Genomic DNA, 27634 nt, shown 5'->3' on the forward strand with positions numbered 1-27634 from the left:
CTGACTATTCTATCATCTTCTTTCTCAACTTTAGTTCATTTCTTCCCCAGATTCAGGTTAGATGACTGTTGTAGAAGCTTTGCAAACGATCTTACATAATGTCTAAAATTTCTGGACTTTTCAGGTCTTGTAGTTCAAAGGAACCTGGACTGTGTCATACAGTTCATATTTTTTCTCAGGTTGAATGCACCTGGAGAAGTTGATGTCTTCAAGCGTAGACATAAGGCGGTGTGGTACAGGGAAATGAGCCAGGGTCTGCCACTGACCAGTTGTATGAGCTCAGAGACCATCCCCTACTACCTCTATGTACAAGAGGCTGTGGGGCTCAGAGGGGAAGTGATAAGTACCAGCTGGGAGAGGCGGGCAGGCTTTCTGGAGGGTCCAGGCATACAGGGTTGTGGCCTCTGTGATGTTTAAATAAAGTGAGCCCAAATTTACCAAACCTAGAAAGTTCCTTTGACTTACTTCAGCCACCTTGAAGCTTTCCCTTGGACCAGGGGCCACAGCCTCAGTGTCCGGGGCACTAGGCCATGGGGAGGAAGGATGCTGACATCTGTGGGGATCTAGGCAGAAGCAGGAGAAAAATGAGCCTCAAATATAGCAAAGCCTTCTAACTGTGGAACACAAGTGGGATGGGGGGTATACTTTGGATCTTTCCTTATCCGTGAGCTGGCTTTGCTTCCTGAGTCCCATCTGCCAACACGGCCCCAGATAGGATTTAGAAAGAAGAAGGAAACCTGTCTCTTTGGGCCATAATGGGTGGTGGGAAGGACAAGAGAATTGAAGTTAGAAGGAGGTCAGGTACCCAGATCCTGTCGCTTCCCAATCTCCTGAGGCAGAACCTTAGGTGGATACAGAAAGGCTCTTGAGAAACATCCAGATGGGAGATGTCCCTGCATTCTGCCCGGAGCCACATCTCACCTGGCATTGGTGGAGGGGAATGGCTAGAGGGATAAGCCTGATGTGTGGCAAGCTCAAGTGTGGTGTGGATATGTTGAGAGGGCTGGTGTACAGCCAGGGCCTGCAGTTCAAAACCAAGAAGCTTCAGGCCAGCAGAACTTTATTCCTGGGCACAAAAGACCAGTGTTCTGTGGATAGCAGCCCAATGCCCCTGTAGGTCAGACAGGATTTGTCATAGTACAGAGGACACAGTACACGAATCCCAGCCCATGGCAGAGACTGGAGGACAGCATGCAGATCTGAAGGCATCCTCCCCATCCCGACCCAATCCCAGTCCACTCATCCCTCCCCTCGCCCACCCAGCCAAACCAGAGCCATTACCTGATGGAGACTGGATTCTTCGAGAGATAGGATGTAAACCAGAGGAGACTGACGAACACAATGAGGAAGAAATCTGTGAGGAGGATTGGAGTGGTCACAGAAAAATTAAAAAGGCTGCACATCTGGGTCATGGTGAGAGTGTGTCTGTGATCTTGCTTCATAAAGCCATAGAGTCAGAGAGAGCCAGATTGCACAGGGCCAGGAGAGCCAGGAGAGCCAGTGAGAAGAGTTTTAATTTAATTTAGTTGGCAATAGGAAGCCATCGAATGTTTTACGAGCAGGGAAGTACCATGAACAGAGCAGTGCTTTAAAAAGATTAATTTGGGATTGTATGATAGGTTGTTGACAGAAGTACAATCAGCTCAGCAGTAAAAGAGGTTTATTTTTTGAAAAACAAACAAAATTGGTTTATTGTACAGTTTGTATTAGTTTTGAGCTGGCTTATATTTTAACCAAATTATTTTTATGAAAAGGATACATGATTTTGTTTTCAAAGTTTTTTACAAAGTTAACAAATACAGCCCTTAGACTTTGACTTTTTTTTTTTTATCATTTTAACTCAGTAGTTAAGAGGGGAAGAAGAAAGACTTATTTATCATAGCAGAAATATTTGATCTCCTAGGAACGACTGTCCCTTTGTGTCAATTCCTACTTCTTTTCTGCAGTATTTAGAAGGTGCTTTGACTTCCTTCTTCAACTGAGAATGTCAGAATACTTTGAAAAATGAAACAGATACCAGGGACAGTCCCACGTTATAGAGTAGTTGATATAACTAAATTTTCCCAGCCTCTATTTTAGAAAGATACCATCTTTCTTTTGTCAGAAACCGTGGACAAAAAGACACCTTAGGGGGTCTGCTCCTGCCTTCCAGGCTGGATTTGACCTAAGTCTTCCAAAACAGAGAACTAATGTCAAAATAACGGCTAATGATTACATAGTTCTTACTATGGCCCAAGACTGCTCTGAGCTTTCTACATACATGACATTTTTTAATCTTCACAGCAACTAATCTGGTAGATTTGATTATTACACCCATTTGACAGAAGAGGCGACCGAAAGATATTGAGTTCTTTGTCAGTGTTTATGCAGCTGGCAAGTGGCAGAGCCAGAATATCTTGGGGAGTAAGATGGGCTGTGATTGTTTTGGCTTAGTGGAGGTGCACCGAGATATTTGAAAACCCCGGTTGTGGTTTAGGTGTCATCTCCTGATGTCTTTGAGGCTTACAGTCACATGAAAACATTGCTTTTGGAAAGAATCAAGAAGAAAATGCATTTGTCTCTAAGTTAGAGAAGCAGAGTCCCTTGAGTCTGCAGGCGATGCTCTCCAGCAGTTGCTTCTCCATCAGTAAACTGGGTACTAGCCGAAATGGTGTGAGAGGACAGCTTTCTCTTTCCCCGGGTGATGGGGGTGTGCTGTCCAGAGAAGGCTGACCTGTTCTAGAGGTGATGTGGCGCTCAGAGCCACTGACCCAGAGGTGGCACAAAGGGATTTATGAGAAAAGAATACTTCAGCTCACTCACTTTCTCAGGAAGGTGCTAGAGGGAGAGCAGCCTCTGCGTGCAGTCCCCTCTATTCCTTCTTTTGCTCAATGGTTGATACGTGAAGTGGTGGCATTTAATGAGTTCTTCAGGAGGATTATAGGATTTAGAAGTTCAGAATCACTGTTTTGCACACATCTGAATTAAACAACACAGCTAATAACATGTTACTAAAGACATGCAATAGAGGAATTTTGAAGCTGTAAATATAATTATATATCTTAGTGGAAGATTACCCCATTGGGTATGCTCATTTGATTTGTGGTTTGCTTCAAAATATGATCCAGTGCTGTAATTCATGCTCTCTGCTAGATTCCCTAAGAGCAGAGGCCTTGTGTGGTTTTTTTTTCTGCTTTATCCCCAGTGTCTGGAATATGCTGATACACAGAGAATGCTAAGTAAATATATGTTGAGTTAATGATCTGAACATGAGTTACTCCCTTAAAAACCCACAGAAGTATTGTAACCCTCTCCATCTTTTTGACCTGGTAAAAAATAGTATTGAGTATCAAACTTCTGGAGGAGTTAAGACTAAGAGGTGATTTTTAAAATCACCCATGAAAAGTTAAAACTATTCATTGACGTCAACATAGTAAATTTCACAAAATTGATTATTTAAAAAAAAAACTATAAAAATGCAAACAGCTGCGGCCACCTGAGAAAAATTAGGTGCAGCGAGAAATGACAAGGAGTTGCCATCTGTATTTTATAAGGTGGTGTAAATGAGAAAGTAAAACAGTAAGACTTGAAGGAAATGGACCAAAAAAAGATAGCCACATTTTCTGTTGTGATGATTTCCCCATTTTCTCTGTAATATGGTTACCTTACTTCTGTTATTTGGAAAATGTGTCTAAAAGTAAAGCATACACTGACCTGATTCCTTTTTTTTTAATAAATTAATTTTTTATTGGTGTTCAATTTACCAACATACAGAATAACACCCAGTGCTCATCCCGTCAAGTGTCCCCCTCAGTGCCCGTCACCCAGTCACCCCCACCCCCTGCCCTCCTCCCCTTCCACCACCCCTAGTTCATTTCCCAGAGTTAGGAGTCTTTATGTTCTGTCTCCCTTTCTGATATTTCCCACACATTTCTTCTCCCTTCCCTTCTATTCCCTTTCACTATTATTTATATTCCCCAAATGAATGAGACCATATAATGTTTGTCCTTCTCCGATTGACTTACTTCACTCAGCATAATACCCTCCAGTTCCATCCACGTCGAAGCAAATGGTGGGTATTTGTCGTTTCTAATGGCTGAGTAATATTCCATTGTATACATAAACCACATCTTCTTTATCCATTCATCTTTCGATGGGCACCGAGGCTCCTTCCACAGTTTGGCTATTGTGGACATGGCTGCTAGAAACATCGGGGTGCAGGTGTCCCGGCGTTTCACTGTATCTGTATCTTTGGGGTAAATCCCTGGCAGTGTAATTGCTGGGTCGTAGGGCAGGTCTATTTTTAACTCTTTGAGGAACCTCCACACAGTTTTCCAGAGTGGCTGCACCAGTTCACGTTCCCACCAACAGTGTAAGAGGGTTCCCTTTTCTCCGCATCCTCTCCAACATTTGTGGTTTCCTGCCTTGTTAATTTTCCCCATTCTGACTGGTGTGAGGTGGTATCTCATTGTGGTTTTGATTTGTATTTCCCTGGTGGCAAGTGATGCAGAGCATTTTCTCATGTGCATGTTGGCCATATGTCTATGACTGACCTGATTCCTGCTGACACCTTTCCCCAGGGGGAGCAGCTCTGGATCTGAAAGCCTGCCCTCCCAAGCCGTTTCGCTGGATCCTTGATATGACCTGGCTGAATCTTGTGGAGCTGAGTAAACTTCCACAGTTTGCAGAAATTATGAACCAGGTAACAGGGCTGGATAAAGGTACAGATCTGGAAACCCAAACATACCTGGGGCCATTTTTTTTAAAGGATTGTTCATTGATTTGAGAGAGAGAGCACACACAAGCAGGAGGAACAGAGAGTGAGGGAAAGAATCTCAAGCCGACTCTGCACTGAGCACAGAGCCCGACTTGGGGCTTTATCTCACGATCCTGAGATCATGACTTGAGCGGAAGCCAAGAGTCAGATGCTTAACCGACTGAGCCACCCAAGTGGCCCTGGGGCCATTTAAATTGGGGCCCCTGGTGTCGATTCTTGCACGCAAAAGGCTCAATGCAACAGTGTAGCTTTAAGGCATTAAGCTTTCTGTGGGCGATTTTAGATGCGGAATATCAGAAGGAGCCTTGTCATAGGTGCAGGTGACTGCCTTTTCCTCCTGTATCGTGGGCTGGGTCATTTATGAGTCTGCTTAACTCAAGCTGTCAGAACCAGTGGACCCTTTTATTTTAGACTATTTTGTTATAGACTATGTTTTTACATTTTTACTGCTGCTTCTGATTAAATAAATTGTGCAAACTGAAATTTGAAACAAATGAAGAGGTTGGGGTCCTTTTTAAAACAATCGTTTTCATGGTGGAAATATAAAATGGTGAAGGATAATGGTAAAACAGGTCCCGATTCACCTGTTGCTTTTCTAGTTTGAAAATGTAAATGTGTTACTGTGGCTTCGTTGTTGATTAGATTCTCACTGGGAAACAATTGTGCAACTCAGCATAAAGATAATTCTTTCTGAGGTTAGTTGGTGATACCCGCCTGTCACTGATGCAATGACAGTTGCTTAAAGTCATCTTTGTTGGGGTTGCTGGTGATGGATAACTGGGGCTATGCGTTGACTACAAGTTGGCAGAGACCTCATGCTGAATCATCACGTGATTCCCTCCCCTCTGCACACACACACCCCCTCCACCAGCCCAGCATATACCAGGTAGGTCTGTTTAGTGGCATTTCTGAAACATTATGGAGATTCTTTACCTTTTCAGCCATGGCTGCGTCAGGGTCCCTGGCTTCCGTCTGCAGTGGGCAATTAGGTACAGACAAATACTTTGGGAAGAAATAAGGTGGTTGGAGTCTGGCAGGAGACTGATAAAGGAGACCCCAGGAGCACCACTGGGAAAAAGCACTCAACACCTGCGCCCTCCGCTGACGGGTTATATCGATATTGGGATACCCATTATGGTTTGCCTCTGTTAATTAGAACTTATTTCCCCATGGTGTAGAATCTGGTAACTACTACTGCTTAACAATAGGATAAGTACTTGCAACAACTTTGTGCAAGGGAAATAGTATTGACCTCACTTTATGGGTGAGAAAACAGAGATTCAGAGAGGTTCAGGACTTGCCCAAGGCTGCAGAGCCACTAAATGGCGAAGCTGGTGTCTGACCTTCGGCTCTTTCCCTTATCTCTCCAACTCACCATGGGATGGGCCAGAAGTGAGGGGAGTGGTCATTCTCAGGAAAGTTGCACAAGTTCATGGGGCCTGCCATCCCGTGGCCATCAGTTTGGCGTCTCTGTGGGGGAAAAGGGCAGAAAGAGAAGGGGATCCGTCTCCCAGCTAAATGGGTGTCAGGAACTGAAGCAAAAAAAGGCTTCCAACAGCAGCTGCCTGCTTTGGCATCTCAGTCTGAACTGTTTATTCCCCGGGGAAAGTGGAGGCGGACAGCCAGAGGCTGGAGGATTATCCTGTTGCTCCTTGCAGATGCGATTCACCCTGGAGGCTCTATAGGGAAGAGTTCAGATGAGCAGGTGCAAGGCCCGTCAGCAGGTAGAGGAGGCCTGCAGGGGGCGGTGTGGGCAGTGTGCAGGTGCCCCTACAGTAGGAGTGGAGCTCCAAGTGTCCCGGGCAGATTCTTTGGGAGCAGCCAACTTGGGGAAGCCACTGCAGTCTTCAGGAGAAAGATGGCAGGCGTAAAATGTTTCAGAAATCCTCCTCCTCCTTTGAGTGCCTGGGGAAGAAACTGTAACCTAGTTACTGAGCAATTGTCTTGCTCTTCATTTGCACCCAGCCTGCATCCCACATGAAGAATTCTTTGCATGGCATGGACTTTGGGCAGTTATTCAACCTCTCTGTGCCTCCGTGAAAAATGAGGATAATCTGGATAAAAATACAATTCTTGGGTCTGGCACATAGTACCTGCTCTATTCGTGTTTGCTATTTGCTTTTAGTGCTGACCCCGGCTTTGAAAACGTGCTTACAAACACTGTCTAAATGATCCAGCCTGCTTGTTGCTCAGTGGCAGCATCAGACTCATCAATCTATTGTTTTTGTAATTGGTTTTGTCAGTACTGGGGCTTCAGGGAGTGCCTTTTAATGTTTCTGAAAACTGGAGTTTCTTGCCATGCTTCTGAAAGAATAGGTATTTGAGACCAGCTCTTGCAGAAACTTCTTCTATTCTTAGATGTGAGATCTCAAGGCAAGGAATCACTGAGAAAATAAAAGTTTAGACGTTGTCATCTGTCACTATTTTAAGTAGAGGTCAACATTTAGAGATTCGGTTATCAGAATGGTCAGTATCAGTGGTTCTCAACCAAGAATGACTTTATTCCACCACCACCACCACCACCACCCCCCAGAGAGCATTTGAGAATATCTAGAGCTGTTTTTCATTGTCATGAATTAGGGACAAGGGTACTGTTGGCATCTAGTAGAGGCCAGAGATGCTGCTAACAATCCCACAGTGTGTGGGACTGCTCCCCTAATATAATCTGTTTCAAAATGCCAATAATATATTGGCAGGCTGTAAAATCCTGGTCTGTGTTTTTTCCTGTCCAATCAGTTGGTGTAATTGACACACAGTCATAATTTCAGTGAATAATGTAGAAAAGCAATGGAAAATGGAAAGGGATAGTAATAGTTCCTTGAGTCACTGATTCTGAAAAAAAAAAAAAAGTAAACTGTGTGGTTATGTTTGAAAAACTACCTGCCTATAAAGAATGACCCTCTAAGGTTATTCAGAATTCTCTCCAGTATATTCCAACTGCGTCTATTCTTATGGCTTGCTAATTGGCTTATTTATTTTAGATATCTCGTAATGAGAAAGGATGGAAAAACTGGTTTGATAAAGATGCTCCAGAGGAAGAAATTATCCCTGATGGATATAATGATTCACTCGATACCTGCCACAAACTTTTACTTATCAGGTGAGAATAGGTATTATCAGACCTAGAAACATCACTCGTCATCTTGTCAAATTATAGATCTTACCTCGGTAAGTTTACTTCAGTGTGTCCCAGTGGTTATTATAAATGTGTGCACTTCCAAATTGCCATTTGGGATGGCAATTCCTAGTTCCTTGACAAGCAAATAAAATGGTGATGGTGGCAGGGAATGTATTAATGATGGGGCTTTTAGCAAAAAACATGAAAAATATGCCTTTGTTATTCCCTTTGTTCATCATTTACCATTGGGTGAATCATTTATTGTTGAATTTACTTCTTAAGAAAAAATGGACCTCACAGAGTTGCAAGGCAATTAGTCTATAAGCTGAAATTCCATTTTTCCTAAGGAAAAAAAGTCAAGACCTGCCTATTTAAATGTATAAATGCTGTTTTGGCTATTAAAAATGGAAAGAAATTTCAAAATTGATGATAAGGAAGAAAATTCTTTCTTTTCTCTTTTCTTCTTTTCTTTTCTTTTCTTTTCTTTTCTTTTCTTCTTTCTCTTCCTTCTCACTGTTCATATTTTCTAAATATCCAGTAGCTCAAAGAAGGCTTCCATACTGGAAGGGAGGTGTGTGTGTGTGTGTGTGTGTGTGTGTGTGTGTGAGTGATTGATGGCCAAGGTAGGAGGGTGGAATGGGAGGTAGATGGGACCACCAAAAGGACAACAAAAAGATGTAGGATTATTTTGGAGTAGTCTTTGTCTTCCTATCATTATACACTTGAGCTTGCATTTCTTCGAACAAGTTGTTTCCTCGATGTTGTCTGCTTTTTGAGGGTAATCAGAGTGGTCAGCAGTGGTGACCTTATGATGTGCAGAGGAGGAAGGAGCTACTTGTTTGAGGTTTTTGTTTTGCATGTTTTTTTTTTTTTAATAGATGTCTCTTTTACCCATCATTTAACAATTGACTCCATGTCAAATGAAGAGCGCAATCTATTAGCAAATAAGAATCTGTAGAGGGCAGCCCCGGTGGCGCAGCGGTTTAGCGCTGCCTGCAGCCCGGGGTGTAATCCTGGAGACCTAGGATCGAGTCCCATATCGGGCTCCCTGCAGGGAGCCTGCTTCTCCCTCTGCCTGTGTCTCTGCCTCTCTCTTCGCTCTCTCTGAATGAATAAATAAATAAATACTTAAAAAAAGAAAAAAGAATCTGTAGAGCTTGTCTATGATCTAAAATATAAAATATCAAATGCTATTTATTTGATAGGTTGCTGTGTATATTTAAGTCTCCCCTGAACACTGCAGAGCTTCAGAATGTGCAGCAGGATGGCCCCCACATCATGTTCAGGAGCTGGCAGAGGAACATCTCCCCTTGTGTCCCTGCTAAGTCCCCACACTTGAAGTGGGGCCCGATGGGTGGTAGGCACATGATAAATATCAGAGAATGAGCATGCTCTCCTGTGTGTTAGTCTGAATGAGGAATTGCTTACTTGAAGTTGGTAGCTTCAGGGACTAGGGATAATTAATGATGTGATTTTAAAAAATATTTTAAATATTTATGTTTGGAGAGAGAGGTGGAGAGCACGTGCATGTGAGCGAGGTGGGGGAGGGGCAGAGGAAGAGGGATAGAGAGAATCTCAAGCAGGCTCCACACTCAGCTTGGAACCTGATGTGGGACTTGACCTCGTGACCTTGAGCTCCTGACCTTAGCTAAAATCAAGAGTCGGATGCTTAATGGACTGAGCTACCGAGGCACCCTACCACTGATGTGATTTTAAAAAAAAATTTATTCCCCTGTAACTTGTATTCATCTCTAGGTCTTGGTGCCCAGACCGTACTGTTTTTCAAGCAAGAAAGTATATTGCAGATTCTTTGGAAGAGAAGTACACTGAACCAGTTATCTTAAATCTGGAGAAAACTTGGGAAGAAAGTGATACACGGACACCTTTGATATGTTTCCTGTCCATGGGATCTGATCCTACCATTCAAATTGATGCACTGGCCAAGAAACTGAAACTGGGTATGACCAGAAATCTATGCCATTTAGCAAAACTGCCATATTTTTGTCTTATTAAACATTGCCTTTCATAAGGCAATGAAGTACAAAGCTGAGTTAGAAAAAAATATCAAACTCTCTGCTCCCTTTTCAGATTTCCTTGAGTGTGGGTATGATACAGATAACTTTGTGCAGAGAGGAACACACTAATGTTAGTTTTGCTATTTTTTTTAAGTTGTGAGCAGAGGAATATATCACACGGATAGCAGACTCGCAAGAATGAACATACAGGGATATTGCCATGTCTATAAAAAATTACAGAAAAGTCTATTTTGTCACAAATTCAAAAACTATAACCATTGTTATGACACACAGTAATTAGGGATTTATTCATTTAATAACCCTGTAGTATAGGCAGCAAGTGAGATTCAAGAAGTATTCAAGAGATTGAATACAACATAGCCGGGAAACACAGACATGTAGGCATTTAATTGAGACAATGCTGTAACTCTGACAGACACACCTGACTACAAGATTCAGAGCTACTCAGACTGCAGGGGGTGCAAGGAAAGCATCACGGTGATGATATTTTGAGTAGGATATAGAAAATATATAAAATTTCATCAGGTGGGATAGTAGGAGATAGAAAGAAAGTTGCTCAAGGAGGAGGAGGCAGGGCAAGGAGTTAGAAACACATAAGTGTTGAGAGCAGTTACTGAGTCAGTAAGGCCAGTGGATGAGGACCTGTATGATACAGAGCACATCTTGGTAGGATTGAGCCACCCCTTATAAGATGGTTATTTGTAAGAAGGCTGTTTATCTGCTCTTCATACCCTGGACATCAGAATGTGTTTGGAATTACCATTTGGTATCTTTCAGGTTCAGATCTCTATAACTAATACCTTATTGGGCTAACTCATTTATGTCTTTTTGTAAAGATCATAAAAGTGATTGATTATGAATAACTAACCCTACCCTATGAAATAAAACTTATATTGAGTTCATTATTATGCTAACATAAAATGATATAAAAGCAGTTCAGTCCTCTCCAAGTATTCACCAGATGTCCTGCATGAAGAAATTACTGTAAACCATTAGCTTAGGATAGCATGGGTCTCTGTTCATTCCTTCTTTCCTCATCTTGACTTTGCTCTGTTCACTGTCACCACACCCTTCTGTGTTCTATATGGATCCATGTTTGAATGATCACTTTTTTCAGTCTGAGCACTGATACCCAACGGAAAAAGCTCCAAGGTTCTAACAGCAACTGTTCTTGGTTAAGTCTCACTAACCATATTAACGTAGGCTGTGTTGCTCTGGAATCTATGGCAATGCGCCAGTCATCTTCATTGGTCTAAGAGTGATGCCTCTCTTGCAGTCTTGTAGTTTGCAGATCTCTCTCAGATGTATTCCTCTATGGATCTTTGTCCCATTGCTTTGTCTGGCTACCCCCATTTCGCTCTGCTTATGGGTTCCTTTTTTCTGTCTTACTATGAGCCAATCTCTATGTGACAGAACTCTTGGTCTCTGGTTGCTCATGATCTTCACTGCTTACTTGTTGGAAGTTTAGCAGTAAGGAAAGTCCCCTTACTCTCTTGGTCCCAAGTCCAAATATCAAGAGAAGAAATTCATTGGTTTTGATTTGGTAATGTGCTCCTTTCTGGGCCAATCAGTGAATTGTTGCTGCAGAGATGGGTTCATAGCAGGAACTACATGTATGGAGCTAGAGTGGAGGCATGTCTTAGAAGGCAATATTGTTCCTAGAAGATAGGTGTGTTTCCAACTAGAATTACAATTTCACGTTACCTCAAAATATTGCTGTTGTCTAGGACAAGGGTTTAAGAACAGAATTAAGAAACTCAAGGTCTCCATTGGGAGATATTATAACCATCACATTAAATGAATACATAAGGCTGGAACCTTTAGTGTTATTACATGTTATCATACTACTTTACTTGGAAATTTGGTGATTTCCATTTCTTGCTATGACTTTAGTTTTTCCAACGATCATTCAAGTTTCTGTTGGTTACTTTGTTAGGAAGCTAAAACAGAGTAGATTTGATCCTGAAGGACCCAATGAATTTTATAATGAACTCTTTGCTGAATAGTTTTTAAGAATGCTAGAAAATCTCATGCTCTTCACTGCTTTGAATTAAAAATCCCTAAAATAGCTGTGAAAATGAAACTATTATATAGACATAATAACATATTAATCTAGTCTCAACCACAAATATTTTATTTGGGCAACTGGATAATAGATAATCATAGAATGCTCAAAGTGAATAGGCTGGAAATCTTGAAATTCAAATACATTATTTTATAGCTAGAGAAACTAAGGTCTGAAGATCGGATCAGACAGCTAGTTGGGGATAGATCCAATTCAGGCTTTATCTCAGGGCTTCCAAATCCCACTACAATGGTGTGCTCTTTCATTTCCTCTCCCTGCCTTCATTGGATGAATTAAGCAGTTACCAGACAGCACCTTGAGGGATGGGCTTGAGTCAAAAAGGTTTTGTAAGAAAAGAAAAACTTCTCACTATGGATATTGTCAGGTGCCTGTCAGACTCTGCAGTGAGAGACTCAGAGCAGATAAATTCTGCCCAGGAGCACTGGGTGCCTGGGCAAGAGGGAGAAGGGACAGATGGCATGAGAGAACCCTACTAGAACCCTACTAGAGCCTGGAGAAGGGAGAGAGGGGTCCCAGAGGGAGAATAGGTTTGAAAATAGAATCCAAATATAAATGAAAGAGAACAAGTAAAATACAAACCCACAAATATACAGAAGAAGGAATGAGAAAATTGGTATAAAAAACACACAGATGAAAAAGTCTAAATAAAAGAATTGTATATAGTTATGGTAATAACCTTAAAAATGTCATTAAAAATGACAAGTTTGTAGAAAAATACAAATTTACAAAAGGTTCTCAGAAAAGGTAGAAAAACCTGTATACATCAATAATCAAGATGAGAAAAATTAGAAGTTTTTAAATTATGACCTCAGCAAAGGTTCTGGGCTTGGACAATATTTTTAGTAAATCCCTTAAAAATTTCACGTGTTTTATTCCATTTCAGAACATAGAAAAAGAGGGCACATTTTCCTCTTTACTTTAAGGGAATAGCATTATCTTGATATAGACAGATAACTTAGGAACTTCACAAAAGAAAGAAAACTACAGATAGATCCTACTTATCAATATAAATGTAAAGATCTTAACGAAGATGAAAGCAAGAAGAAATCATGATAACATTATAACATTAAAAAAATAACATGCAAAAAATAATAATTTGCCTTGACCACATAGGAATGCATGGGTGAATATAAGAAAGATACAGTAGTAAGAAATTTCATCACAACAGTAAGTAAAAGGCTTTTCCATAGGCTATCATATTATTTCCTTGATAGATGCTAAAAAGGCATTTTACAAAAATTCAACATTTGTATTCGACTTTTAAGAAGCAGAGACAGAGAATATCTTAGTAATACGACAGTGAATATGAACTTCAGACACCAACATTTTATTTACTGGTAAACAACTAAAACATTAAAGTCAGGAATAAGGTAAAGATGTCTGCCATCACCACCATTATTTAGTTTGTCGTGGAAGATGTAGCTAATGGCTTGTAAGAACCACAAATAAAAGATATAACTACTGGAAAGTAGGGACAAAAATCATCATTACTCTCAGGCAATGTAACTAAAACCACAGATGAATCAACTGAAAAACTATTAGATTTAACTGGATAGTTTGGCAAGGTGGCTGATTAAAATAAATATATAAAAAAATTAATGGAGCATTCTTGTAAAATAAAATGTAAAAAATCTCATTCACTATAGCAATAAAAACAAAACTGAAATAATTTTTAAAATACCTATCAGAGGAAAACTATAAAACTTTCTTAGAGGTCTAAAAGTAGGAAAGAATAAATGAGAGTTAAATCACATTGCCAGTGTAAAGATTCAATTTTGTAAAGATATCAATAGTCTCTAAATTAATCTATAAATTGAATACAAGTCTAATTGAAATTCCAACTGTATTTTCTGTTCTAATTGGATAGTATAGGGATCTTAGATCATCTAGAACAATGGATGGAGAAGAATAACCAAGAAAGCTTTGAAAAGGAAAAAGAATAATTGGGAGCAAGCACCACCATATTTGTAAACCTTATCAAATGGCAATAATTTATCAGTTTCAATAATTTATCAATTTCAGTGTGAACTGGCTCAGAGTAGATAAACAGATCAATGAAGCAAAATGAAAGGCCTCAAATTAGGCTCTAGTATCTATAATAGCTTGGTCTATGATAAGGTTCACATTTCAAATCAATAGAGGGAAAATGGATTAGTCAATAAACATCATTGGGATAGCTGGTTAACTTTAGGAAAAAAGTAAGAATTTTATCTCACTTTTAATTCCAAAGTTAATTCTAGATTAATAAAGCTATAAAAGAAAAAAAAGAATATATTGATACTATAGGGGTAGCTAAGATTTTCTTAATCATAATACCAGAATCCAAAACCAAAGCAGATTGACCGGATGAAGTTTTGAAACTTCAATAAAATGCAAAAGAGGAGGGATGCCTGGGTGGGTCAGTGGTTGAGCATCTGGCTTTGGCTTAGGGCGTGATCCCAGAGTCCTGGGATTGAGTCCCACATCAGGCTCCCTGCATGGAGCCTACTTCTCCCTTTGCCTGTGTGTCTGCCTCTGTCTCTCTCTGTGTCTCTCATGAATAAATAAATAAAATCTTTTAAAAAATGCAAAAGAGGGGATCCCTGGGTGGCGCAGCAGTTTGGCGCCTGCCTTTGGCCCAGGGCGCGATCCTGGAGACCCGGGATCGAATCCCACATCGGGCTCCCGGTGCATGGAGCCTGCTTCTCCCTCTGCCTGTGTCTCTGCCTCTCTCTCTCTCTCTCTGTGACTATCATAAATAAATAAAAAAATTAAAAAAAATTAAAAAAAATGCAAAAGAGGATAGACATGTGAGCTTGGGATGACAGCATTCCATTTTAGGTAGCGATACTTGCAATTCTCTTTAATGTATATATCACAAATCTAAAATATTTGTATGCTTTGTCTTAACTATTTTATATGTATGGATTTCTTCTAAGAACATTCCAAGAGATACATATTAAGATTTATATGCAACAGTGTTTACTCTGGTGCTATTTATAATGTTGAAAAATTGAAAATGTCTTGAATATACAAAAGGGTAGAGGTTGAATGAACAAAGATGCATCATCATAATGGAATACCATGCCACCATTAAAAACTTTTCCAATAATATTTAATGACAGTAAAATGCTCACAGTATACTGTTAAGAAGTAGAGATTTAAAATAACATAAATGAGTGTATGTGTATATATATACATATGTACACACACATAATAACAACATGTGTATATATATATATAATTTTTAATACAAATAGATCTACAATCCCTTATTCAAAAACTTTGGGGTCAGATATGTTTCAGAAATGAGAATATTCCAGCTTTTAGAAAGGTAATATTTCATATATTATATAATATACGGCAGATAAGAGTATTAATATTCATAGAGATAGGGATAAATAAAGTCTATAAATAACCTCATATACGCAGTCAGGTCAGTGTTTGCCACAACAATGATTTTGTGCAAACTTTTCAGTCTTCGGAACATTCTAAATTTTAAAATGAGAGTAAATTATTGTGGATTATGCATATTAAAAAGATTAGAATTAAAATCTAGGGAGGGTTATTTATGATTTTCATTTTCTTCTTCTTTTGAAAGATTTTATTTATTCATTCATGAGAGACACAGAGTATTTTCTCCTTTATACTCTCCTGTATTTTCCGGTGCTTTCACTATGAGCATATATTACTTATTTAGAAATAAGAATTTTTTAAAAAGGAAAAAACAAAGTGAAAGAAAGACAAGCTTAATTTTGGAAAGAAATGGAAAGGCAGTTGAATTCTTATTAAAGTCTCTTAAATACAAACAAACAAACAAACAAAAAACCCCAAACCACCAAAGTGTAATTATACTTTCTTACCTGCAACATTTCCTATAACACCCTCTGCATCCCCCTTCTTTTGGGAGTTCCTCTCATGACAAAGCTTCCTCATTTTCCAATGTCAGTCAGTCCAGTTGTTCCAAACCATTTGGAAAATTTATAAAATATTTATTGGCCTATGTTAAAAATGAAGAAAGATTGCAAGTCAATAACTTAAACCTCTACCTTAAGAAACTAGGAAAAGAAGAGCAAATTGCACTACTGGATATTTACCCCAAAGATAAAGATGTAGTGAAATGAAGGGGCACCTGCACCTCAACGTTCATAGCAGGAATGTCTACAATAGCCAAATTGTGGAAGGGGCCAAAATGTCCATCGACAGATGAATGGATAAAGAAGATATGATATATATACATATATGTGTGTGTGTATGTGTGTGTGTATATATACACACACATAATGGAATATTACTCAGCCTTTGGAAAATATATATATACACACACACAATGGAATATTACTCAGCCTTTGGAAAAGACCATTTACATCGACATGGATGGAACTGGAGGGTATTATGCTAAGTGAAATAAGTCAGTTGGAGAAAGACAATTATCATAGTTTCACTCATATGCAGAATATAAGAAAGAGTGCAGAGGACCACAAGGGAAGGGAGGGAAAACTGAATGGGAAAAAATCAGAGAGGGATTCAAACCAGAAGAGACTCTTAACTCTGGGGATCCCTGGGTGGCTCAGCAGTTTATAGCACCTGCCTTCGGCCCAGGCCATGATCCTGGAGTCCCGGGATCGAGTCCCGCGTCAGGCTCCCTGCATGGAGCCTGCTTCTCCCTCTGCCTCTTTCTCTCTCTCTCTCTCTGTCTCTGTCTCTCATGAATGAATAAATAAAATCTTTAAAAAAGAGACTCACTCTTGTAAACAAACTGAGGGTTGTTGGAGGGGAGGGAGGTGGGGGCTTGGGGTAACTGGGTGACAGGCATTAAAGAGACCACATGGTGGGATGAGCACTGGGTGTTATATGCACCTGATGAATTGTTGAAAACTACATCTGAAACTAATGATGTACTATATATTGGTTAATTGAATTTAAATAAAAGAAAAGCAAATTAAACTCAAAGCAAAAAAAAGAAAATAATAAATATTTCAGTGGGAAAAAATGAAATAGGGAATTAAAAAACAACAAAAAATCAACGAATTAGAAGTTATCTTCTTTGAAAACATCATCAAACACCTGTCTAACAACCACTAGTAAAAAAAAAAAAGTTAAAATATTGGTAATATATTGAGCCTAAGTACCCCCTACTCCACGAGACTGTGAAATGGGCAAGGAGGTTAATATAAATTATCCTTTTAAAAAGTTCAGAAAATATAATTTGATGATCAGTAACTTGCCCAAAGTCATAAACAGGTAAGTGAACATTTGATGACAAGAGAAATAAAGTATGTACTGCACAGGGAAGTTCACTCCCAGAACTTGTTAGACAAACCATGGAAGTGAGTCCTGAGGGTTATGAGAGAAATAGAACCTTAAATAAGAAAAGAGAAAGCCTCCATAATAGATAATGTATGCCATTACTTCACACACACACACACACACACACACACACAGGAAGATAGAAAGAAAGAAAAAAGAAAACAAAATTGACAAATCTTCAGAGTGACCAAGAGTAAAGGAGAGAAGACTTAAGATTACTAAAATCAGGAATGACAGGAGGAACATCACTATTGATCTGACAAAAATTTTAAAGATCATGAGGGAATACTATGAATGATTATGCCAACAGATTAGATAATCTGAATGAAGTGAGCAAATTATTATCAAGAGACAAGTACTGGAATGACTCAGAAGAAACAGAAAACTTGAGTAGAACTATAAGGAGTATTAAATATACTGATTTAAATATACCAAAAATTTCCACAAAGGAAATATCAGGACCAGATGGCTTCATTGGTGAATTCTACCAAACATTTAGAGAATCACACCAATTCTTCACAAACTTTTCCAAAAAAGTAAAAGAGGAGGAAGCACTTCCCAACTCATTCTATGAGACAAGTATTACCCTGATACCAAGTCCAGACAAAAAATATCACAAGAAAGCCAATATCCCTTCTGAATAGAGAAGTAAAAATCCACAACAAACTACTATCAAACTAAATCTGGCACCATATACACTACAACCAATGGATTGATCCCAAGACTGCAAGATTGGTTATATGAAAATTAGTCAATATAATATACCATATTAATAGAATAAGGGACAAAACCCACTAATAATCTGAATAAGGGCAGAGAAAGCATTGAAAAAAATCCAATACTCTTTCACAATAAGAACAAAAAGGAATAAACATTTATTCAACCTGATAAAGGTGACCTACCAAAACCCTACAACTAACACCATATTTAATGGTAAAAGACTGAATGCTTTCCCCCCAAAGATCAGGAGAAAGTTAGGGATGTTTGCTCTCACCACCTCTATTCAGCTCTGTGTTGGAGGTTGTTAGACAGGGGCCGTTAGACCAGAAGTAAAATGATCTCTGTTTGCAGATAACATGATTTAGTATATAGAAAATCATATGAAGTCCATGAAAAAAAAAACTATTAGAGTTAATAAATGAATTCAATGAGATTGTAGGATCCCAGATCAATATTTAAAAATTCATCACTTTTCTATACAATAGGAACAGCCATTCAAAAATGAGATTATAAATACAATTCCATATACCATATCATAAAAATACTTAGGAATAAATTTGACAAAGAATTGCAAGACTTATACATTGAAAAGTACACAACATAATTGAAAAAATTGAAGAGGACCTAAATACATGGAAAGACATCTTGTGTTCATAGGTCAGAAGACTTAATGTTGGTAAGATGGCAATACTCACACTGACTACAGATTTAGCATAATCCCTATCAAAATCCCAGCCGCTTTTTTTGTGGAAACTGACAAGCTGATTCTAAAATTCATTTAGAATTACTTGGGACCCAGAATAACTAAAACAATCTTCAAAAGGAAAAAGGAAAAAGAAAAAAGGTGTAGGACTCACAATTCCTAATATTAAAACTTACTACAAAGCTACAGTAATCAAAACAAGATGGTACTGGCATAAAGATAGACATATGTAAAATTGGAATTGAATTGTGGTTCCATAAAATCACCTTTCACATATATGGTCAAGTGATTTTCAACAAGGATGCCAGAGCATTGAATGAAGGAAAGAACAGTCTTTTCAACAGATGGCGCTGGAAAAACTGATACCCATTTTCAAAAGAATGAAGATCGACTTTTACATCATACCATATGAAAATTTCAACTCAAAATTGATCAGAGACGTAAATGTAAAAGGTAAAACCATAAAACTCTTAAAGAAAACATAGGTGTAAATCTTTGTGACCTTGGATTAGGCAGTGGTTTTCTAGTTATGATATCAAAAACATAAGCAATACAAGAGAAAATGAATAAATTAGATTTCATCAAAATTTAAAACTCTTGTGCTTCAAAGGGCACCATCAAAGAAAGTGAAAAAGATAACTTACAAATGAGAGAGCGTATCTTCACGTCATACATCAGCTAAGGATCTGTTATACAGAGGCTATAAAGAACCCTTACAACTCAACAATGAAAAATCAAATACCCAATTTGAAAGTGAGAAAAAATGTGAATTGGTATTTCTCCAAAGAAGATATATAAATGACCAATAAACACATGCAAATATCATCAACACTATTAGTCATTGGGGAGATGCAACTGAAAATGGGATAACTACGATGGGATACAAGGGATAACTACCTCACTCCACTAAGATAGCTATAATGAAAAAGATGGGCAATAGTAAATGTTGGCAAGGATGTGGAAAAAATAGAACTTTTATGCACTGCTGATGGGAATGTAAAATGGGGCACCTATTTGCAAAACAGTCTGGCAGTTCCTCAAAAGGTTAAACAAAGTTACAACATGATCTAATTCTACTCCTAAGTACATACCAAAGTGAATTGAAGACTTGTCCACACAAATACTTATACACGAATGTTCATAGCATTCATGTTCATTATTCATACTAGCCAAAAAATGGAAACAACTCAAATGTCCATCAACTGACAAATGGGTACACAAATGTAGTATGTCAATTCAGGGAATTACTACTCAACCTTAAAAACGAATAAAGTTGTGATCCATCCCACAACATGGATGAATGCTGTCAAGACAGCATTATGCTAATAAAAGAGGACGGAATAAAAGGTCACATACTGTATAATTCCATTTATATAAAATGTCTAGAAAAGAGAAAGTAGATTAGTGGTTGCTGTGGTGGGAGGGGGCAATGGAGAGTGACCACTAATGGATGTTTTCCTTGGGTATAATGAGAATGTTCTGGAAGTAGATAGAAATGATAGTCCCACAAAATTATGAATATACTAGCAAACATTGAATTGTATACTTCTAAAGGGTAAACTATATCTCAGTTTTAAAAGTTTAAGAAAGCAGTTATTGAGCACCTACTTAGTGCTACCTACTGTCTAGGTGCTGGGTAAGCCACCAGGATCTAAGTCCTCCCTCTCCTGGAGCTCACATTCTAGTGTGAGGGAAAAACAGACAATTATCCAAAAACAAATAAATGTATAATATGCTAACCAGAAAAGTACACAATATGCTATGGAAGAAGCAGCATGAGCAGCAGAGTGATGGGTAATGTATGTTGTTTTACACAGGGTGGCCTCCACTTTCTCTTCACACTCAATTCCAAGGTGATGATCAGTCTAAGGCACAGTTACCCCTCATGTAGCCCTCTTAGGGCCCAATCGCCTTGACTTCTCTCTCAGAAAATGGACAGCCATGCAAACAAAACCAAAATGGCCAGGAAGCACTGCAAACCTGACATCTTAAAAGAATAAAAATCCAATTAAATGTTCACTGAAGCACCTGTGAAACCACCAAAGAAAGATTCTAATCAAAACATATGGGGGATCCTTGGGTGACTCAGAGGTTTAGCGCCTGCCTTTGGGCCAGAGCATGATCCTGGAGTCCTGGGATCAAATCCCACATCGGGCTCCCTTCATGGAACCTGCTTCTCTCTCTCTCTTTCTCTCTCTGTGTCTCTCATGAATAAATTTTTAAAAATCTTTTTAAAAAAAACATATGGGGGGGGCACCTGGGAGGCACAGTTGGTTAAGTGTCTGACTCTTAGTTTCAGCTCAGGTCATGATCTTAAGGTCCTAGGAGTGAGCCTCACGTCGGGCTCCATGTTCAGTGCAGAGTTTGCTTGAGTTTCTCTCTCCCTCTCCCCCTGCCCCTCCTGCTCATACTCTCTCTCAATATCTCCAATAAATCTTTTTTAAAAATGGCAAAACTCAAAAGTCCTCTTTCCCTCCAAATACCTGTGATAGCTTTGTAGCTCTGTCTCCCACCATCGGTCCTTTCCCTCTTTCTCTCCAAATACCCCCAAACTCTCTCAAAGCCCAGTGTCAGGCCCTCTGTCTCTCCCTTTGCCCTCACCTTTCCCCGTGGTGCTTCCAGTTTCTGCCTCACCCATTTCTCGCATCAACACAACCAAAGGCGATACCTGTTTAATCACAAGGGGCCTTCTTAGAAGCCACGGGGGGCTATAGCCTTTGAGAAATTAATTTTTTGTCCCAGTGCTGTTATAAAATTTACATTTCCTCATAGCGATTCCTCCCCTATGTTACAGAATGCAGAACTATCTCAATGGGGCAAGGACAAGAGGTACACGCTCGAAAGCTGATTCAGATGTCTATGCAGCAGGTAGGTAATGAGGGCAGCTAGTGCTGGTGCATCATTCTTCCTGGTAGCCCTCTGGCCACCAGGTCTACCTGGGACCACAGTGGTGGCCGAATCATTCTGTCTGGGATGCTCCATCATCTGCTTTCCATTTTTTTAAATGTATGGGTAGTCAACCTTTGATTACCAATGAATTTTAAATCTGATGTCCCCATGAAAAGCTTGTTTTATTTTCCATAGCATCATAGCATAAGCTCTTATTTTTACTAAATATTTTTTGACAATTAGGCAGACACATTCCCTGGTTTCTAAGAACGCAGCTATAACTGGAATCTTGCAATCAATATTGACAGTGTTTAAGAAGTGACAGATCAAGTCAGTTAAATTTCAATTTTTGGTTAAAGTCAGACTTTTATTTTCTTAATTAATGGGTAGTTTCAGACAAATAGAAATATTTGAGGATGTTGTGTTTAAATATTGGTAATAGTTTTTATTGATTGCAAGCTGGGTGGAATGCTAAGAAATGTTTTCCAGAACATCTAATAAATACACAGGACATTAATTATCTGGAGATGCTTGGTAGATAGCAATTTCAGCTCTGATAAGAAATCGTACCACTTATTTTTTAAAAAGGGAAGATCTCAGTTTATGTTTAAGCTTTTGATCTCATAAGGTTTCTAGCAACTTTGGTGCAGCTTTTGCTTGTGAATTAATGACTAGAGAGGGTTAATGAGCTAAGTCTCTGCTTGGTCCATCAAATTCTCAAGTTAGTCATTAATTCTCAAGTGCCCGAAGCCTTTATCTTTATCACTTAATTATATTCAATAATATATTGTATCTAATTTATATATATCAAGGCAGTTATGTATAATTATTTTTACTCAGCTCAAATGATTCACTCCATTGAGTGATTTGACAGTTTAGCTCTGGACTTTAAATCATTTCTTTAGTTTCCACGAATGAGAAACTTTTAAATTTCGATACTGCATTCACACTAACCTTTTTTGGAATATTAGCTTTCATAAGTTCCATGTTCTGTTTCTCAATGTGGGATAAGTATTGATAATAATGATAGTATGAGGCGGAAAAAAAACCAACAGTCCATGAAGAGGAGCAGCCACACTGCCACACTTGGAGGACATCATATTTAGGACAAAGCTGACATTGTCGAAAGAAATGGGGAATCAGCAACTGACTGGATCCACGATGGTACAAACTAACTGTGAAGTCCATCCTCCTCTGCACACCCCAGTTGTCAGGCCAACATGTCCCTTGGCTGTTTAAGCCAGTCTGAGTTGTATTTTCTCTCACAGTAGAAGGCATAATGCATGAGCCATTTATTTATTGTGTTCAATATTTTGTAGCTGTATTGATCTGATCTTGTTAATATAAGGGTATTGGAAGGTTGTCTGTGTTCTCGTACTGCAGTGATGGTTATGTGACTTATACTATTAGAGATAGTTTCACCAAGTATTAAAATAGTGCTTAGTAAGATTAGTGGTTTGATGACTACATGATAAGAGTGATGACAAAGAATAAAATGTAGTATTCTGGTAGCACAAGTCACCAAGTGAGCTGACTCCGACTTTCATGAGATACTGTGCATCTCTCTGTGACTTTGGATGATTTGGTTTGGGGATAAGTCAGTTCTGATTTACCTTAGGAAGAGTTTTTATAAATTCCAAAATACCCATTCCCACCATTAGATGGTGCACAGACTGTACTTAAACAAGACTTCAGGTTTTAATTTCTGTTTCCTTCTGAACCAAGGGTGTCAGAGTACAATCGTTTTCAACTTACTTGACTCCAGTTTTACCAGTAGCAGGAGAAATGTTTGTATTGATGTACAATCATTTCATTAAAAAATAAGTACTCAAAACAGAGTATTTACATGCCCTAAGCAAAGGGTTTTTGCTTTTTAATTTGTACATTTTTTTCTTAAAATCCTTGCAAAAAAGTGACAAGAAACTAATATGAAATCATTTTTGTTTTTTTTTTTTGTTTTTTTTTTTTTGTTTTTGGATGCAGGGTGGCTGGGTATTACTACAAAATTGTCACCTTGGCCTGGAATTCATGGAAGAATTGCTAGAGACTTTAATTACCACAGAAGCCAATGATGACTCTTTCCGAGTGTGGATAACTACTGAGCCCCACGACCGATTTCCAATCACATTGCTTCAGGTTTGTTACTGTGACATAAGTGTCTTTTCCTTGAGAATCATTCTAATAGAGATGGCATAGTGGCATTATTGAAAAATGAAAACATGACAAGGCTTTCGATCCAGCAGACTCTGCAAGATCTTATACTGTAATTGTCAAAATCTTGACTATAATCATCAATATTATATCACAAATATTTCCACAGAGGAGTTCTAAGACTCAGTACTGATTGATGGGGTCTCAGCTATGATTGATGTCATTAATTTACACAGTGCTGAAGTTCAGCTGACATTTTATGTACCATGGGTACACTGCTGTCTGAGATACTGTAATGTCTATTTTATCCCTTACAATAACTTATAGAAACAAAATCACCATTTACTTTTTACGACAGACTTCTCTGAAATTCACCAATGAGCCACCCCAAGGCGTACGCGCAGGTTTGAAAAGAACATTTGCTGGAATTAATCAAGACCTTCTGGATATCAGTAACTTACCCATGTGGAAGCCGATGCTTTACACAGTGGCATTTTTACACTCCACTGTGCAGGTAACTTCTGAGCGCAGTTTGCACATTTAGGGGGATGCTAATGATGCCATGTAGTTTCTCTGCTGCGCTGTCGACTCTCCGTGCTCTGCTTTTTTTCACCTTCATGGCACTTTGCCCCACCTGGCATAGCATGTACCTGTCTGTGTACTGCACCTGCCCCTTACCATGGCCATGACAGTGTACGTCTCTTGGAGACAAAGGCTTTGGCTTTTTGTACCTGCTGACTCTCCCCCATCATAGCAGCATCCAGGGCATTACTGGAGCTCAATAAATATCTGTGAGCTGAACATGGATTCTTTAGATAGGAATTTGGTTTTCAAAGTGCCTGTGCCAGGATCCCTGGGTGGCGCAGCGGTTTGGCGCCTGCCTTTGGCCCAGGGCGCGATCCTGGAGACCCGGGATCGAATCCCATATCGGGCTCCCAGTGCATGGAGCCTGCTTCTCACTCTGCCTGTGTCTCTGCCTCTCTCTCTCTCTCTGTGACTATCATAAAATAAAAAAATAAAAAAAAAAAAAAAAAGAACTGCTTTTCAAAGTGCCTGTGCCGGCCAGGAATGTTATGCACACCATCTCATGTAATACTAACAGCCACGTTTCTTGAGGTCGGATTATCACCATTTTAAAAATGAGGAAATTGATTGATGATATGTCCAGATGCATAAAGACACGAATGAAGATAGTAGTACTTTTAAGAAGACAGGAAAGCAGGAGCATCAGCTATTTGCTACGTGCTTCTCATAGATTATCTAACCAGTCTGACTCCAAAGCCTGTGATTTGCCTCAGACTCTCAGGAATTTATCCCTTGGACTGTCCTAAATAACAGGAGAACTTTGTTAAACTAGACACAGGGACAGCACAGCCTCAGCGCTACCATGGGTCCATCCCCCCACTCCCTTTAGTGTGTGAAAATAAATTAGCTGCACCTCAGGAAAAAATAAAATAAAAATGAATTGAGGCTCAAAGAGGTTAAATTCATAGGCAGTAGATCTAAAAGTCAAGCCCGACACTTCTGCCTAGCACGGAAGTATATTTTGAGCCTACCAGTGAAGGCAGTGGTGATATTGGGAGGGGCAATAGTTAGCTGTCATTTTCAAGTTGTTTGTGATTTGGTTTTACTGTACACTTATATATCAGTCTGGTAATGTTATGGCCCCACAGCCACTTGTCTATAGGGTATTTTCATTTTTTTATTGCTTTGTTCTACATTTGATTTGATTTGATTGTTTTAAAGATTTATTTTTTTATTCATGAGAGACACACAGAGAGAGGCAGACATAGGCAGAGGGAGAAGCAGGCCCCCTGTGGGGAGCCTGATGCAAGACTTGATCCCAGGACCCCGGGATCACACCCTGGGCCGAAGGCAGATGCTCAACCACTGAGCCACCCAGGCATCTCTACATTTGATTTTATATTTTGTTCTACACTTGAAAGCTGTATAATTTTAATGTACTTGTTTCACTCCTTGACGTCAGAGAGGATGAACAGCCTCCTTTAACCCTTTCTACATTTCTTCCTTCACTGAGGCTGGAGTGAGGATGGAATGAATCACCTGGCTTGTACCAGGAGTCATGGTTTAGCTATGTACAGCAGCATGCAGAGCTTCACCTCCTCTCTCCCTACCCTGATCAAAGGTGGAGGGGAATTTGGTGCTCATCCCAGAACATATTTGGAGGATTTACTCTCAGGCCCCTTGTCCCTGCCACTTTACTGGGTTTCCAGGTGGCCAGGAGAGAGGACTGCAGAGAGGAGACAATTGTGCATCTCCTGTATATCGGCCCCTGAACCCCGAGAGAGTTAAAATCAGGCTAAACACTTTGCGGGTGGTTATTTTTACTAAGTTCCATTGTGGCCTTTGGATTGTAAATTATAGCTTTCAAGTCATTGAAGCCTATTTCATACGTTCTTATCTGGGAATTGTTTGTTTTGCTAGGCCTTATCATACTCTAATACAAATATTACTTTAACTCTGTTATTTAATTCCCAATTCACAAATAATATATTTTATGATTCTGTTCCCAGTAGTGATGATTCAACTCTTCCACTGGGCTTATCATGGGGAGATAATTGGGGGTATTTTCCATATGGTCAGTGTGGCAACCTATATTTTTGTGGCCATTATCCAAGTGCTACACAGAAGAACAACAGGTCCACAGGCCGGTCCTAGGACTAAAGCGTCCTCGCATTTGACATGACTTGTATTTGGGTTAAAACAGAAAAGTCTCCATTGCTAGTGCTATACAGCTAGGAGGTTGAATGTCTCTTAAAATCCAGTCACAGTGCACCAGAAAGAGCACATCACTGAGGGCCAGGAGGCTGTGGCATTAGACTTGCCATGAAATTAGTTAGCTGTGTGATGATAGTCAAGCTCTGTCCTGCCTGGGACCTCTTATTTCCCCACCTGTGTGTTTAGAGGCAGAAGGAGGTAATCTTTCAAGTTTTTTCCCATTTCTAAGACTGTTATCAAATTCTATGACTACACAGGGAGCATGGATAATTCAAGCATGGTTTCCTCTGTTTCCACCTAACTATTTTCTTTTACTTGTTAGGATGGAGCTGGCTTGATAGCAAAATGCAGCATTCTTGAGGGGCTTGTGGTCCTGGGCCAGAAGTATCCACATGGCCCAGGAGCTTGTAAGAGATGGATCTCAGGCCCCACCGTGGACCTGCTGAATCAGAATCTGCATTGTAATAAGATGCCCCAGGGACTCATGTGCATATTAAAGTTTGAAGTGCAGCCATTACTAAAAGGACTGTTCTGGGTTGGATTGATTGTGACTTAGATTTCTCTACTACTGTTGGACATAATAGCCAAACACCTGATTTGTTAACTGATTGACTGATTCCTCCAAATTAACCTAGATATCCCTTGCTCTATACAAATATGATTTTTATGCATTTGTCCTTGCAGAGACTCACAAAAAGAACAGGGAATTGGTTCATATCCTATAATCTCAAGCTTCAGAGCTGGGGAGGAGTTCATGCTGGAGCCCATCACACCTCAGAATGCAGAACCTGGTAGTGAAATAGAGGTCAAATGGGAGAACTGTGTGACCTCCATGTAATTCCCTTACTGAACTGTGGTTTGGCATCATGCCATCAACTCACCTCCACTCAAGGGCATCATTATTATGCGGACCTCACTCACTGTTAAGAGAACAAAATGAACACTCTTCCTCTCCCATACAATGGGGAAGTAGACTTGGCTGGTCAAGAACAACTGTCTTGGGTGGTGTAGCAAATAGTGTGGTTTGTTTTGTGGTTGAGGCAGGAGCAGGTTTACCCAGTAGAAGGGCGCCCTGGGTGCTTCCATGTGAACTTGCAGATACATAAGCCAATGTTGCACTGAGTTCTTCTTGCCCCAGACTCCTCTT

At 39.5% G+C, this 27634-nt stretch overlaps 1 protein-coding gene across 1 annotated transcript in view; it reads left to right on the top strand.

Annotated features, from left to right (window-relative positions):
- Positions 1 to 27634, top strand: part of DNAH8 (dynein axonemal heavy chain 8) — a 331702-nt gene that overhangs the window by 246037 nt on the left and 58031 nt on the right. The window contains exons 76-81 of the mRNA XM_055330260.1: positions 4560 to 4681; positions 7738 to 7856; positions 9630 to 9832; positions 21503 to 21576; positions 23581 to 23733; positions 24107 to 24262. Of these exons, the coding sequence (XP_055186235.1) occupies positions 4560 to 4681; positions 7738 to 7856; positions 9630 to 9832; positions 21503 to 21576; positions 23581 to 23733; positions 24107 to 24262 (827 nt within the window). The remainder of the gene's footprint in view (positions 1 to 4559; positions 4682 to 7737; positions 7857 to 9629; positions 9833 to 21502; positions 21577 to 23580; positions 23734 to 24106; positions 24263 to 27634) is intronic.

Source organism: Nyctereutes procyonoides, unplaced genomic scaffold (assembly GCF_905146905.1).
Source record: "Nyctereutes procyonoides isolate TBG_1078 unplaced genomic scaffold, NYPRO_anot_genome, whole genome shotgun sequence".
Taxonomy (NCBI): domain Eukaryota; kingdom Metazoa; phylum Chordata; class Mammalia; order Carnivora; family Canidae; genus Nyctereutes; species Nyctereutes procyonoides.